Here is a 16,589-nt window from a genome sequence, read left to right on the forward strand (position 1 = left end):
TGATGCTGCTTGGCCTGCTGTGTTCATCCAGCCCTGCACCTTGTTGTGCTGGAAAAGCTCAGCAGGTCTGGCAGCATCTGTGAAGGGAAAAAACAGAGTTAACGTTTCGGGTCCGGTGACCCTTCCTCAGAATTTCCTCAGTTACAGCAGATGCTGCCGCACTTTGCGTCTGATATCTGAGCAATAGAAACTGGCCCAAGGCCCAGAAAACAAATTGCAACTACAGAAATGACCTGCTGTGCATCTGCACTAGAAGGCAGCTGGCAACATTCTAGATGTGCCACAAGCATGGACCAGTGGTAGAGTGATGTTTGCAGACCACAAGGTGAAGCGTGTTCACAGAAAAACTGCCCTAAGACCCACATTTTAAACTCATTGTTGATTGTGAGTGCCGAATTTGTTCTAATTCAACAGATTTTGAAACTTCAAAATATCCTGTATGCTGTTTTGTGTAATGCACATGTCTAACCTAAAGTGTGTTTGCAATTGTAGGAAAATAGCTAGTGGTACCTCGGTTTTTATCTACATCCCTGGCTAGAGATGAACGTGGACTGAAAATGTACACCTTCATTGCAGAATGGGAAAATGAATTTCTGTTCACAGTGGGAAATGATAATTATGTTTGCCTTGTATGTTGCCAAAATATATCAATAAGGAAAAGTAGGTATTTGGAACCACACAACAATGCACAATGAATTAAAGGGTGATTTTCACTAGAATAGCATGCCTTGGACAAAGAAAGTTGACGAGTTGAATGCCAGTTTGAAAGCTCAGCAGTCATTTTATCTAAGATAGCAGCAAAGGATCAGAAAGGCCTGTATTGAAGCATCATTTCACCTTTGCCATCCCCTGGCAGAAGAGAAATCATTCATAGATGGCAAAGTAATTAAAGAAGCAATGACTGTGGCTGCTGACTCATTATTTGAAGACTTTAAAAACAAAGAAGGAAAAATAAGAGCAATCTAGAGCAAATCACTGGATGCTTCTACAGTTGCAAGAGAAATTGAACTTTTTTCTGAAAATGACAATCCGGACTTCAGGGTAGTGGCAGATAGCATGTAGCCACAGGTATCATTCTGAGACTTGGTGAGCAGAGAGCAAATGTATAATTATATATAGTTGATTTTAGATTTATATAGTGTAAATTAAAAGTACTGTTTATTTTACAATGCAGTTAAATTTAATTCAACAAGCGATCCTGTGCTTAAAATGGTTGGAGACCACTAACCTAGGACCGAGGGCACAGTCTCAGATTAAGTGCTCCTCCTGTTTACGACAGATGAAAAGGAATTTCTTCTCTGAGGGTAGCGAATCTGTGGAATTCTTTACAACAGAGGGCTGTAGAGTATAGCTGACCTAACTATCTGAGATAGACATTTTTCATCAGTTAGGGAATCAAAGCTTATGGGGAAAAGGCAGGAAAGTGGAGTTGAGAATTATCAGATTAGCCACACTCAATGGGCTCAATGGGCTTAATGGTCTTCTGCTCCAGCATCTTATAGTGTTATGGTTTTACTATATGAAGCTGCTATACAAATACACTTTTTGAGAATCAGTCAGATCAGGTTGACTATAAATTTAGGTCTCTGTTTTCTAAATGTAATAGCTTGAGCCTAAGATTAGCTGTGACCAAGGGTCAGCATCTAGTTATCAGCTTACTTTGAAGTTTGCTGCCAACAGCCCCTCGCCCAGAAACAATAATGGCCCAAGTTACTGGAAGAAATTAGGCCTGTTCTCAGGAGGCTGTTTTTTTGTTTACTGGAACATGATGTGAACTCCCGTAACAGCAGATTCCTGCCGCACACTGGTTTCCTGATTTCGATTTCTCACCTGATTGTGTTGGAACAGTTTGTGCAATTCAAACATCACCACCAAGTTCCTTGCTGACAATTAGTTCTTCCAGTGAAACAAAGCTGTTTGTGGAGGGAGAAGGTTTAATTTAAAATCAATCTGTACATAAAGTCTTAGATTAAAAGAAAATCACGCAATGCTGCAAGTATTTAGCAGCCAACTTCACCTGGAAGAGAAAGGTTAACATAAAAGTGTGGCACCTCCATCAGTACTAGGATAAGTGATCTGTAAACATCTGCTCACTGTCTTTAGTGCTTTTACGTTGCCGTGTTCATTGTGTTAAACAGTGAACATAAACATTCCCCACACCCTGAGTTCTGATGAAGTGTTTCATCCAAAATATTCAACCTTTTCCTTTGCAGTTTCTCTTTGACCTTGTTCCATTATTCTACCCTTTTTTTTGTTTCAAGCATGCGAACTAATTAACCTAACTTGGGGTAAAATGCTTCTGTCTCCCATTCCCAGATGCGTCAGAACATTGCTCGTTGGAAGGAGATGATGATTTGATTCCACCACTTGAACATTGCATCAGGACAAAGTGAGTTAACGTGAAATGATTTATATACTGAGTTTTGTGTAGAAGTGAGATTTCTGCTTCACATGCAGTGAAGTCGCGGCAGCTAGGGGGAGGCGACTGCCTTGTGCTATTATTGCTAAACTATTAATCCAGAGACCTGGGTTAAAATCTTGATGGAATTTGGATTCACATTTTAAAAAATCTGGAATTGAGTTTTATGATAACCATGAAACCGTTATTAATTGTCATTAAAAACCTTTCTCATTCAGAAATGTCCTTTAGGGAAGGAAACTGTTGTCCTTACCTGGTCTAGCCTACATGTGACTCCAGACCCATAACAATGCGGTTGATGTTTAACTGCTGCAGGCATTAAATGCTGGTCTAGCCAGCAATGTCCACGTCCAGTGAATGAGTGAAACAAATTGGTGGTAGATTCTGATTTACATGTGGACTTTTAAAACAGCTCTATTTAGTCATGATTGACATTTTGCTGTTCCCCCATTTCTACTGGGCCAAAATCCTCGAATTCCTTACTGTACAGCAGGAGTTGATTCTGTGGTAGTCATTTGAAAATGGAGGTTTGCCTTATCAAGGCCACCAAAATTGTGAAATAAGAGTTCCTTTTCACAAATGCTACCTTGTGATGTCTATTTCCTAAGAATGTGGAGCAAATGAAGTTGTGCTTATTCCTTCCTCCCCTGCTTCCTTTGAAGAAGGTTTGTTCCATTATTCAATTAGGCCATGGCTACTCTGCAAAAACATTTGCTGTTATGCTAGAGTTATTGTGGAGACCAAAGGTGGCTGAGCGTACACCCCAAGGTGGCAGAGAGCGGAAGCAGCAGAAAGTAGAAGCCAGCCTCAAAGATGACAAATTGCACTTTATTCCTTTCTCATGTTACACTGCACTGCTGATAAATTATCCCAAAACTGAAATAAATTACCCAGGTCTTACTTGTATTTTACCTCGGTATATCCCGTAAATTACCAGAGTGCTTCTGAAACATAGAAATGACTCCCCCATTACACCCTTCCTGGGTTATTCCTGTAAATCATCCCAGCATGTGGCAGAAGATTTACCCTTCTGACCTCTCAAATATAGCACCAGCACCATTATTTCACAAACCCTTTGCATTCAAATTCACATTCTTAATGCTGCACTTTTTCTGAGCTGATTTTCTGAACTGATTGAATCTTGTCAAGGCTGGCTGACATCACCGGCCCTGTCTGCACATGTGTAGGTGCTGGGAGCCATTTTATCTGCTGCTTTGGAGTTTGGAAGAATTGCTCTGACCAAAGATAGCCACTGACCTTCTCCAAGAAGCGTGGCTATGTGGCAGTGTGACAACCCAAGAACTCCTCTGTAGGCTGTACAAAAGTTTTCCCTGTAATTCAGCATGTGTGTGGCTCCACAAAATGTTTAAAGGGGGCTAATTCACTGCCAGATTTGGTCCGAAAATGAAATACTATGAATAATTTTACAGCATTAGAAGTGCTACATAAACATAAATAGTTGAATCAGTTAACTTTATGAACGATAGGAAAACTGCTAAAGACAAATTAAAATAAAAAACTGAAAGCAAAGATTGGGTGAACTTGTTTATATGTATTAATTATTCTGTAAGCAAGGGGAAGGCTAACATACTGAATGAAAGGAGAGCGTTGATTGATTGGTAAGTGGAGTCGTTTGCAGGGTACAGTGTTTTGGCTTGATGACAGCATCCTGTTAGTGATGAATGGTACCTGTGTTGCCAAAGTAGCAGTGTGTAAACGAGTAGCTTCACATGTTGCTCAAACCTTTGTGATATCTTATGCTTCAACTGAAATAAACAACTAGAGATGATTTGATCAGGGTAGCCATTATCCCACAGGAAAGACTTGATGCCCCCATTTCAACATCAAGTTTGCATGGTGAACATGCCTATCACAAATAAGTAATGCGATATATGAATTTCATTGCCCATGTGATGCCAGTTATGTAGGCCATGTGCCCAAAGACCAGCAGAATGTTTATAATAGCACGTCCCTTCACCTGTTTGCAATAGGCAAGTTACTGACCATAGCCAACCAGCCTGCACGTGTAAAGCTCACAACACTTAGTGATTCCGCATTTGGACAACATTTGCTGGATGATTTTGAATGCGCGAACAGTTCCACTGACAATCAATTTAGGATTGTCAGGCTCAGTGTGATGCACTTTCATCTACGGGGGGTTACACATATCAGTACTTAAGGCCCTGTTCTTTGAAGACAGACAGACCGTGTACATGCATAGCTCCTGTTTCAATTCAAAATATGTGACAGCCATATGCTAGTTCATTTCTTAGGGCAATGCCCAAGCCAATGGGAGAATGGTTTAAAATTTAGACAGAGCCTGGCTGTTAACTGTCAATTGGCATTAATGGGAAAATGTTGCATTGCAATATCTCTACCAATCAGCATTCTCCAGTCCTGCAGAATAAATATTGGTTTTCTCCTTCTACCTGTTTCTTGCGAAATGTACGATGAGTGCATGACGAAAGTTTCATCAAAATGTGAGTCTCTTCAGAAATAAAGAAGGGGTGATAGTGTTGTAGTGGTAATGTCATTGGCGTAGTTATCCAGAGGCCTAAGATAATGCTGTGGGGAAATGTGTTCAAAGTTTTAAATGTTCAATATGTTGTTCGGTGGAAAAGAAATCTGAAGTTAAAAGCTAGTTTTTATAATGGTTATCGATTGTCGTGAAAACCCATCTGGTTTACTAATGACCTTTTAGGAAAGGAAATCTGCTATGATTGCCTGGCCTGACCTACACATGACTGCAACCAACTAAGGACAGGCAACAAGTTCTGATCTTACTAGTGAAACCCACATTTCATTTCCATTGGAGAGCATACTGAGTGAGGGAAAAATAATCAAGTGATAACTTGGGAAGTGTTAAACATTGCAACACAAATTAATGTTTTGCAGAATTATAGAATTGTCAGCACAGAAGGAGACCATTCAGCCCATCTTGTCTATGTCAGATTTTCAGAAGAATGTCCTGATTTGGTCCCACATACCAGCTTTCTTGTCATACCCCTCCAAATTATTCCTCTTGAAGAGCATGTACAATCCTGTGGAATGTAATTTGGCCATCATTTCAGGAAGTATGTTCCAGGTCTTACCAGCTTGTCTGTCAAGAACGTTTTCTTTATTTACTCTTTGTTTTGAAATTGTTTTAAATAGGTGACCTCTGGTTACTTGCCAGAGGAAACTATGACCCCCTACTTGTTCTATGAAATCCATTATAATTTTCTATAGGTCTATTAAATCTGCCCATAATCTTTGCATCCCGAAGGAAAACAATCTCAGCTTGTTCAACCCCTCTGCTTAATTGAAGTCCCTTGACCATGGTATTATCCTGGTAAACTTCCTCACTGCATGCTCTGTACTTTCATACAATACACAAGTTGAAGCCTAATTAATATCTCTATTGACTAAGCTAAGTATTCCAAATGCTTTCTTAATCATCATCTCAATGTGCACTATAACCTTCAAAGCTTTGAATCTGCTTTTGAGGTTGGGGGAAGTTTCCTCTTGTACATTTCAGGTATCCCAAGTTGTTAAATAATAACAGTGACTGTACTTTTATTAAGATATCCAGTAACAACTAGTAATCTGTACTTGAAAAGACCTACCCTAGTTACGACTGAGCAGTTTGCTAAAAGAGATTGTTAAGACACCTGATTATAATAAATAGACAGTGAAAAAACTCCACATCAGCCGGTATCCTGTCACCAGGTCACCCTTCATTTACACGTGAATAGTACTTGACACTGGTCTGGCTTCATCAGAGCCAGCTCTAAGTGAACAGAACTTCTGACACTTCTGTTTTTATCTGTCAATCAGAACTCCCTGATTAGACCAGGTTAACAGCCCCAAACAGGGAACTCATATTCTATGAGGACCACCTGGCTGACCTCATTACAGTCATACAGGCAGCAACAGAAACATTTGACATTTAATTTTTACCACTGAGGATTTTTCTTCCAGAAAACCATAACCTCATGCCTGTTGCTGTAAATCCCAGTTAGACTGCACATAATGACACTAAATATTTCTGTTTCTTAGGATGCCACTTAGATGTTTATGTTTGATGGAAAACTTAACCTAAATGTGTCACAGTGAAAATAAATTATTTTTATCCTTTTGCCCCCCCCCCCCCCCCCCCCATTTATTATGTCACTGATGATCACTGCGGTGCCTTTGATGATCTTGTCCCTACAAGAATGTTGTCTCTCTTCCCATGTATTCACGTTTTCCCAGTGTGGCTCCCATTGAAAAGAATTAATTTGATAGACTGCAATATTCCGTTGGTGTCTAGACCAAGAGGGCACTGCCTTAAATACATGAGGAAAGTGATGTCTTCATGCAAATGGTAGGAGAAGTTTGCAAATCTCTCTCACAAAAAGAAATGGATGCTAACACAGCTAATTATTTAAAACCTGCAACTGATAGATTTTTGCTAGACAACAGTATGAAAATATACTGAGTCAAGGCGGTAGGTAGATTAGAACAGAGGTCAGCCATGATCTCATTGGATGGTGAAGCAGGCTTAAATGACTGAATGGCCTCCTCCTCTTCCCATATTCTATTTTCATTGCCTCAAGTCTAACACACATCACCAACGACCTTCCCTCCATCATGTGGACAGAAGTGGGGATGTTCGCCAATGATTACACAATGTAGGTACTGAAATAGGACCTGGACAATGTCCAGGCTTGGACTGACAAATGGCAGGTAACATTCAAACCACACAAATACCATCTCCAACAAGACATCGTCCACTTACTGCCCTTGACATTCACTGAATCCCCCACTATCAATAGCCTGGGGGTTACCATTGAGCAGAAACTCAACTGGATTCGCCACATAAACACAGTGGTTACAATAGCAGGTCAGAAGTTAGGTATACTACAGCAAGTAACTCACCACCTGACTACTCAAAGCCTGTCCACCATCTACAAGATGCAAGTCTGGAATGTGATGGAATACTCCCCACTTGCCCAGATGGGTGCAGCTCCAACAACACTCAAGCTTGACAACATCCAGGATAAAGCAGCCACTTGGTTGGCACCCCATCCACAAACACCCACTCCCTCCGCCAATGCTCAGTAGCAGCAGTGTGTACTATCTACAGGATGTACTGCAGAAATTCACCAAAGATCCTTAGACAGTGCAGTACCCTCACTGAACTTGATTCACAGGCTAGATGTCAAACCCGCAATGACCTCCATCTAGAAGGACAAGGGCAGCAGATACGTGGGTACACCACCACCTTCATGTTCCCCTCCAAGCCATTCACCATCCTGACTTGGAAATATTCACCATTCCTTCACTATCACAATAAAAATCCTGGAATTCTCACCCTAAGGGCATTGTGGGGCTATGTATAAACACATAGACTGTGGCAATTCAAGAAGGCAACTCACCACCACCACTGTGAAGGCAGTTAAGGACAGGCATTAAATGCTGACCAGCCAGCGATGCCCATCTTCTCTGATTGAATAAATAAATTAAACACTTATAAACTGTGGCTCTAATTCTTGATCTGTTTGAGTGAGAGTAGTTTCTCAGACCCATCATGATTTTGAAAACTTTGATAAAATCTCCTCTAGCCTTTGTTGTAAGGAAAACACTCACAACTTCTCCGATCTTCTTTTCTGAAGTGTTTCATCCCTGGGGCCAAGCTCATAAACCTCTTCTGCACTCTTCCTAATCCATTCACAACCCCCTGTAGTGTGGTATCCAGACCAGTAGACAGTACTCCAGCTGAGGTCTTCCATAAGTTCATCATAACCTCCCTACTCTAGTACTCAGTGCCCTTGTTTATGAGGCCTATAATAGTGTATGCTTTATTAACAACATTCTCAAACTTTAATGGCTGCATATTCTTTCAAAAAATACCCTTTATTTTGTACTGCCTTTCAATGTTCTTTATACCAAAGTGTATCACATCACACTTCTCCACATTGAAATTCATTTGCCATATCTACCCACTCTACTAATCTGTCATTGTCATTTTGATATTTGATGCTGTTCTCCTCATTGTTTACAAGTCTCCTAAGTTTTGTGTCATCCACAAACTTTGAAATTGTCCCCTCCACATCAAAATCATTTATATTTTTCAGGAAAAGCAAGGATCCCAACCCCTGCACAAATGCACTAAAACTTTCTTGCAGGCTCTTGGATGTTCATTATACCACATCAACAGTCTTTCTTTGATTATCTTGTGTGTTACCTTGTCAAAATCACTAGCAAGTTAGACACAATTCTCCCTTCACAAATCTAAGCTGACTCTTCCAAATCAATCCATAGTCCATATGTGACTATTAATTCTATCCTAAATAATTGTTTGTAGATATTTCCCCACCATGGAAGTTAACCGTCGCCTTTAGTGTCTAGGCCAGTGTCTGCAACCTTTTTTGAACCAGGGAATAATGTTTGCAATTCTCCAATCTCCTGGCACCATCCCCAAATCCAGAAAAGATAGATAATTGCCAGTACCACTGCAATTTCTAACTTTGCTTATCCAGTTTCCCCTCATAACTGCAATTCTGTAAATCTCCTCTGTATTTCCTCCAGAACAAGTGTATATTTCCTGTAATGTGCTGTATACACAACCTAGCTGTGCCTAACCAGTGTCTTATATAATTGCAGCAATATATCCCTACTTTGGTATTCAGAACCTTGCCATTTGTAGAAAAGTATTCCATATGTCTTCTTTAGAACTTTGTATCTACTTGTCCTGCCACCTCTGGGGACCTGTGGACGTACACTTCCAACGTGTCTCATTTCCTGTACCCCTATCGGTACCCTCCTGTTTATTGTGGATTCTCTTGCCTGCACTTCTCCAGAATGAATTCAGTTTGCCACTTTATACCAACTCAGGTGAACCATCCTGCAGTCAACAGTCATTCTCCTTGTTATCATCTGCAGTGCCAATTTTTGTATTCTATACAAATTTTCTTATGCCTCCCACATTTAAATCTAAACCATTAGCTCACACCACAAACAGCGAGGAACCCAATACTGAGCCCTGTGGAATACGACTGAAAACCACTTCCCATATGCTAAAACATCAGCCAATTTTGGATCCTACTTGCCATGCTCCCTTGTGTCCAATGGACTTTACGTTTTCTCAACACCTTGCCCAAAGAAAACACATTAATGTGGTGCAACTTGCTCCAAGCTTAAAGTGAGAAATTACATTCATCTGAAAAAGGAGAGGACTTCTCTTCAATGCAACGCAACCTAAAACTATTCTCTAATTTATTCAGGTGGAAGGGAGCATTTGTCGACTGGAATGGAACGGACCCAATTCTGTGAGAAGCTCGACTATCGTCGCTGAAGTTGAACCTGGATCATGTGGCCCGGGGGACTGAGAGGTGCAAAAACCAAACACCAATACCTTCGCTTCTGAAGTGCTGCAGATAATAGCAGGATAGATCTTAAAATGTGTCTGTCATCGGATGGCACCCAACAACACCTCCATCAGTTAATTTACCTCATTTCTTCTGAACGCGTAGCGGTGGGGGTTGGGGGAAAAGTGGAGATTGTGAGTCGAAGGCCGTAAATTCGGGAAAGTAGTGACCTGGCTTATCTGCCAGTCTCCCAAGTGAACTGCCAGAATTTGATATTTGGTATGCTACCATGCCTATTCAATTCAGGTTATTCAAATGATTCTCTAGGATTGAAGACCTTCCCTATTGTTAATAACGTGGAACCCAAAGTGAAAATTAGACGCTATCAAAATGGGCAGGTTTGTTGGGCAAAGTTAATGGTCTGTGGCTGAGCTGTAAGAGATGCTGAGTGATTCTCTGAAAAGTTGTCTTGGATTCAGCAAAAGCAACCTTTTAGAGGGTTGTGTTCAATTTTATCGTTTTTTGCTTTAAACAATTTAAGACATTACTGAAGTAGGAATTTGGACCTAACCCAATTTTTCCTGTTCAATCAGGATGCTAAAGGCTCTGGTTCGATGGGAGATTGCAGGTTCACAGATGCTTGATAGTGACTTCAGTAAACTCATGTAGATAAATATGCCTTTACCTGTTAGCCACCATACTATCCACTTGTTGCTAAAAACAATAATGTTGAATGTTTAAAAGAAAAATGGCTTTTATTAGCTCATGCAATTAATTTTTTTAGATCATGCGCTACAGCTTATGATTTCCACCGAGATAGTAGAGGTCAAAGGTTGTACCATGCACCTTAAAAGAATGGTCAGCATGGACCAGAAGCCGGACTTTTGAGGCTTTACCTGAGCAAAGCCTCAGGCCACATTTCAATAAGTGAGGCAACTTTGTCGTACCCCTAGAAGCAGCTGGCTACTGTTCTTCAGTCTAGTTAGAGCTAGGTCTCTTGCTGGCAGTGGCCCACAGTGGGAGTAGTGAACGAGATGTGGGGATGGGCCAATATGTGACGTACTTTCTAGGCCGCACAGCAACCTGAAAGTTCTGGAATTGACCATACACTACAAAAGAATTTGAAATCCCTTTAGGAGCCCACATAATTATGCTGTGTGTTGATGGAGTAATCCCGAGCAGAAGAGTCCCTACAGGCTGCTCTGCCCTGTTCAGATTCTAGGATTCAATCTTGGGCATCTGACAGTGACACCTGGCAAACCATTTCTGCCATGAGAGGGTGCCCGTAACATTGGCATAATTCGAACTCATACTGCACCATGTTCCCTTTTCCCCAATGAGGAGCATTTTTTCCCACCACACTGTGTGGTTGAAAAATAAAGGGAATAGTGTAATGTTTCTTTGTTTCCAAATAGAGCCTGAGAATTTTTAGGAACGAAAAATAAACCAACAGACCTCAAAGCCTGTTCCTACTACCCTATTATGATTTTTCTCTGTATTCCTTAACGATATTTATTTCAAGTAAGCATCTATCCCTTTATTTGCTACCCTAATTGATTTTGCATTTACATCCTACTGGCACAGTGTTTTTATGTTTGTCTTGATTCTGCTTTTAATCAAGGATTAATCTACAAAAATTGTCTTCTACACAAAGTGCAGGTTGATACAAACAATGCCACGACTCTTTTTTTTGAGGAGTTACACTTTAACAAGTATGCGTTGGCTAGCATTTGTTACTGAAACAACTTGACCAGCACCACTAAAACCGATGAATGGTCATTTTGATTTCATAGCTATCTGTGGGACCTTGGCCTATATAAGCTGATTGCCATCTTTAACAAGCTGAAGATTCATCAGCTCGGAAGCATTTTGGGATGTCTTGGATCTGTAAAAGGAGCTGCATTACTTGACATTGTTCTTTTCATTCTCTCCTTCCTTCATCTTTCCCAAGGATTACATTTCACTAAATTCAATCCAGTGGTGTCATCTTCCAAACTCAACCCCACCTTACCCCTTCACAGGACAGCCTTAGGGCCTCATCACTACCAGCTCAGACATTATTCTGCTGGTTTCAGCCCAAATGCCAGTGCTGTTTTACATATATAAGCCCTTGGAGTAAAATGCCTGCATCCCAACCCACTTTCCATCTGTCGAGCAGGATTACCTCCTATTCCTTGTGCTTCGTTTTGAGCTGACAAGCCTCTTGTGCAGAGCCTTTTAAACGTGACAGAAATAAAAACGTTCCCTAATCAGCTTCTGAGTTTAGTGCACTTGCCTTAAATGTCCGCATGATAAAGTTGTTTGCAGTAATCTCCAGCCTCGTGTTGTATAACTGGTTGTCAGGGAATTAAAAAGCAGCCATTATGTTTGGCTTTGTTGGATATCTGTTGCCTTTAATTTGTTTGATGCAAGAAATGTGCATGTGTGCGCACAAATATGTGTATTAACGTATGTCTGAGTCTTCCTGGTTATTACATGGAGCCAAACAATGAGAGACCGAGCTGTTGTATTATTTTGTGTGCAGTAAGTTGATGCTGTGGACTTCTGAAGAATTGCTGTTTTGTTTGTAAGAGTGAAATGAAATAACGGTTAATTTATTGAAAGCCTTTCATTTGTGTCCTGTGCCACCTGTACACACCAATAATGCCTTCACGTGCTGCATAATAAAAAGAATGCTGGCATATATTGAATTCCTTTTTCAAAGAAGAAGAATGATGGACTGCGTGACCTGATTTGTATGATTCTGTTTCCTGCCAAATATCACAAATTGATTACAGTGTCCACAAGACTAATTCATTAAATGTGTTGCATTATGCAATATAGAACCCCTACAGGCCAGAAAGAGGCCGTTTGGCCCATCGAGTCTGTACCAACCTTCCAAAGAGTATCCCACTCCATTCCCACAACAGCCTGTTCCCCATGGTCAGTCCACTTAACCTACACACCTTTGGACTGTGGGAGGAAACCGGAGCACCTGGTGGAAACCCACACAGACACGGGGAGAATGTGCAAACTCCATACAGAGGCTGAGAATCGAACCCAGGTACCTGGCGCTGTAAGGCAACAGTGTTAGCCATCATGCCACCCCATATATTCTGCATGTCTAGAATAACAGTCTTGAAAACAGAAATTCAATTTCTAAAATGCATGCTCCTCCACCATGCTAAGTGTGTGATAGTGTTTATTTTCTTTTTAACTTATACAGTTTAGTCACTTGTGTTTGGCTATGGAAATTTTCAGTTGAACAGTGGAAAAACATTGCGCTGTAATGACAGAATCTGTGCATTTAAACTTGGCGCATATTCATAGAACATGGAACAGTACCGGCCCTTCGGCCCACAATGTTGTGCCGACCTATTATCCTACTCTAAGATCAAACTAACCTATATACCCCACATTTTACTATCATCCATGTGCCTATCCAAGAGTCACTTAAATGTCCCTAATGTATCTGACAACTACCACTGCCAGCAGCACATTCCACACTCCCACCACTCTGTGTAAAGAACCTACCTCTGACATCTCCCCTATACCTTCCACCAATCACCTTAAAATTATGCCCCCTCGTGATAGTCATTTCCGCCCTGGGAAAAAGTCTCTGGTTATCCACTCTATCTATGCCTCTCATCATCTTGTACACCTTTATCAAGTCACCTCTCATCCTTCTTCGCTCCAATGAGAAAAGCCCTAGCTCCCTCAATCTTTCCTCATAAGATCTGCCCTCCAGTCCAGGCAAAACAACTTCTACATTTCTGTCGTGCATTTCCCTGAGAACATCTGTTCCCAGTTTATGCTCCGCAATTCTTGCCTAATAACATTGTAATTCCCCCTCCCCCAATTAAATACTTTCCCATACCATCTGCTCCTATCTCTCTCCATGACTATTGTAAAGGTCAGGGAGTTGTGATCTCTATCACCGAAATGCTCTCTCACCGAGAGATCTAACACCGGGCCTGATTCGTTGCCAAGCACTAAATCCAATATGGCTTCCCCTCTAGTTGGCCTATCTACAAATTGAGTCAGAAATCCTTCCTAGATACACCTGACAAAATCAGCTCCATCCAAACTATTTGAACTCAGGAGGCTCAGAGGGCTTGTAAGTCTAGTAACAGAGGAATAAAGCACCCTTGGTTGTGGATCTGTCATTAATGTCAATTAATAAATCTTCCAGTTAAGATGGTGGCAGAGTAAGACACTCCAGCTGAAGCTCCTCTGCTTGCCAGTTCCTTTGCCTTTCTCCTTATTTTTTGCCTTTTGCTGCAGTCGCTACCCCCACTCCCAACTTTTAACTTCCTGAAGTACCTTACCTGAAGGGAATGGAGAATGGAGTCCAAGATCAGCCTGGCATGGGAGATGAGTCATGGCCGGAGCGTCTGCAGAGCGAGTGCAGGCCGAGTCCTGGAAGTGAATCACGGCCAGAGCCGAGAGCAGGGAGCAGAGCAAGCACAAGCAGAGTCAGAGAAGCGAGTTGTGACCGGAGTGGGAAGCAGAGTGAGCGCAAGCCAAGTCCTGGAAGTGAGTCACAGCCGAAGTGGCAGCAGAGCTAGCGTGGACCGAGCTGGGAGCTGAATGGCGACCGGACCGGGAGGAGAGCGAGCCCAGGCCAACCAGGGGGTCTAGTCCTGGACTGAGGCAAGTGCGAGGAGGCAGTGAGGCCCCGTGTTCTGAAGCCCAATGGGCATGGACTCAGTGAGAAAGGACTATAACTTGAGTACTTTAAAGATACTTTTTATTATCATTCTGGACTTTTTAAACTTTGTATTCCCATGCTAGTGTTTTTTACTATTTCAATTCTGTACCAACAAGTATCTGTACCTAGGTACCCTGTAGCTAAAATGGTGCCAAGAGGTGACATTACAAACTTTTCACTGCACTCATTCGAATGTACATGACAGTAAAGCTGGAACAAATTCTACATGCTAATGTTGGCTGTAATCAGACCAGTTGGAGGTAATAAATCAAGTTACTCACCCAAGTACACACTGAGCTTGGTTCAATTGCTCATACTTCTCTCTGGGTTAGAAGTAAAAGGAGCACATAGGACATGAGACAGGCTTTTTACATGGAACAAATTGTTCAGGGTCTGGAATGCACTGCCTAGATGTGTGGTGGAGGCAGCTTCAATTGAGACATTGAAGAGGGCATTGGATGATTGTTTCTATGCAAATAAAGTCAAAGGGTACAAGGAAAAGGCAAGAGAATGGCATTAAATCATACATATTTAGAAAGCTGGTGCAGACACTATGAGCAGAATGACTGTCTCCTGTATCATAACAATACTGTGAATACCAGCAGTTTAAACTCATTGTCTGCAAAACAAAGACTGGCATTTCCCTTCAGCCTACTCCAGCCCCCGGAAACACCAATGCGCTTTACAGCCGAATTTTAAATAGTTAGTTATGGGATGTGGGTGTTACAGGCTGGCCAGCATTGTCCATCCCTAGTTGCCCTTGACAGGGTGGTGGTGAGCTGCTTTATTGAACTTTGCTGTCCATTTGGTGTAGACGCTCCCTAACAGCATCATGAGACTGAGTTCCAGATTTTGACCCAGTGACACTGAAGGAACAGTGATATATTTCCAAATCAGGCTTGGAGCAAAACTTGCAGGTGGTGGCATTCCTATATATCTGCTGTTGTTATTGTTTTAGATGGTAGTGGTCACGGATTTGGAAGGCACTGCCTAAGGATCGTCGGTGAATTTCTGCGGTGCATCTTGTTGATGGCACACATTGCAGCTGTGGTGAAGGGAATTAAGATTTATGGCTTAGGTGCCAATCAAGTGAGCTACTTTATCCTGAATGATGTGAAACATCTTGAGTGTTGTTGGAGCTGCACTCATCCAGGCAAGTGGAGAATTACATCACATTCCTGACTTGTGTCTTGTAGATGGTAGACATTCTTTAGGAAAGTCTGGAACTAAATTACTTACTGCATAACTCCCAGCCTCTAGCCACACCTTAGTTAGTTTATAAGGTTAGTCCAGTTCAGTTTCAGGTCAATGGTAATCCCCAGGATGTTGATAGTGGGGTGATTCAATGAGGATATTGCCATCGAATGACAAGGGGCAGTGGTTAGATACTCTCTTTCTGGATATTGTCATTGCCTGACATTTGTGTGGTGTGAATATTATTTGCCATCTGCCAGCCGAACCTGAATATTCCACAACAAAAACAGAAATACTGGAGAAACACAGCAGGTCTGGCAGCATATGTGGAGAGAAAGCAGAGTCAACTTTTTGAGTTCAATGACCCTCCTTCAGAACTGGGAAAATGTGGTATATAAGCTGAAGGTAGTAGGGTTAAGGAGTAGTGAGGTGGGAGGAGTGCACAAATCGGCAGAGATGGAGCCCAGAGAGAGAGAGAATGACAGTGAGGCAGATAAAGAGATGGGTGAGAGTAAGCCAGGGAGAAAGCAAAGCCGATAATGGGGACCATAAGTGGGTGAAAATGGGTTTGCTGTGCTGAAAGCAGGGACTGGGGTGTGGAGAGAGGTAAAGGACATGGAAGAAGGTGTTCAGGTTCTTAAACTATTCAATTGGATATCGAGTCCTGAAGGCTGCAGAGTCCCCAGGTGAACAATGAGATGTTGTTCTTCCAGCTTGCACTGAGCTTTGCTGGAGCACTGCAGCAAGCCTGAGACAGAGATGTTGCCAGTGGTGTATTGAAGTGGCAGGCAACTGGAAGCTTGGGATCATTCTTGCAGACGTAATGCGGATGTTCTGCAAAACGGTCGGCCAGTCTGCGTTTTGTCTCTCCATTGTAGAGGGTAGCACATTCTGAGCAGTGAATACAATAAACTAGGTTGAGTGAAGCACAGGTAAAGCACTGCAGCTTTAGGTG

The 16,589-nt window shown here is 41.8% G+C and overlaps 1 protein-coding gene across 3 annotated transcripts in view; it reads left to right on the plus strand.

Annotated features, from left to right (window-relative positions):
* mindy4 (MINDY lysine 48 deubiquitinase 4) overlaps window positions 1-12,449 on the plus strand; it is a 173,345-nt gene extending 160,896 nt beyond the window's left edge. For all 3 annotated transcript variants that reach the window (XM_048616068.1, XM_048616073.1, XM_048616079.1), the window contains 2 exons: window positions 2,317-2,389; window positions 9,667-12,449. In XM_048616068.1, coding sequence (XP_048472025.1) covers window positions 2,317-2,389; window positions 9,667-9,715 — 122 coding nt within the window. In that variant the 3' untranslated portion in view covers window positions 9,716-12,449. The remainder of the gene's footprint in view (window positions 1-2,316; window positions 2,390-9,666) is intronic.
* The last annotated feature ends 4,140 nt before the right edge of the window (window positions 12,450-16,589 follow it).

The sequence above is a fragment of the Rhincodon typus genome, chromosome 2 (genome assembly GCF_021869965.1).
Source record: "Rhincodon typus isolate 14 chromosome 2, sRhiTyp1.1, whole genome shotgun sequence".
Lineage (NCBI taxonomy): Eukaryota > Metazoa > Chordata > Chondrichthyes > Orectolobiformes > Rhincodontidae > Rhincodon > Rhincodon typus.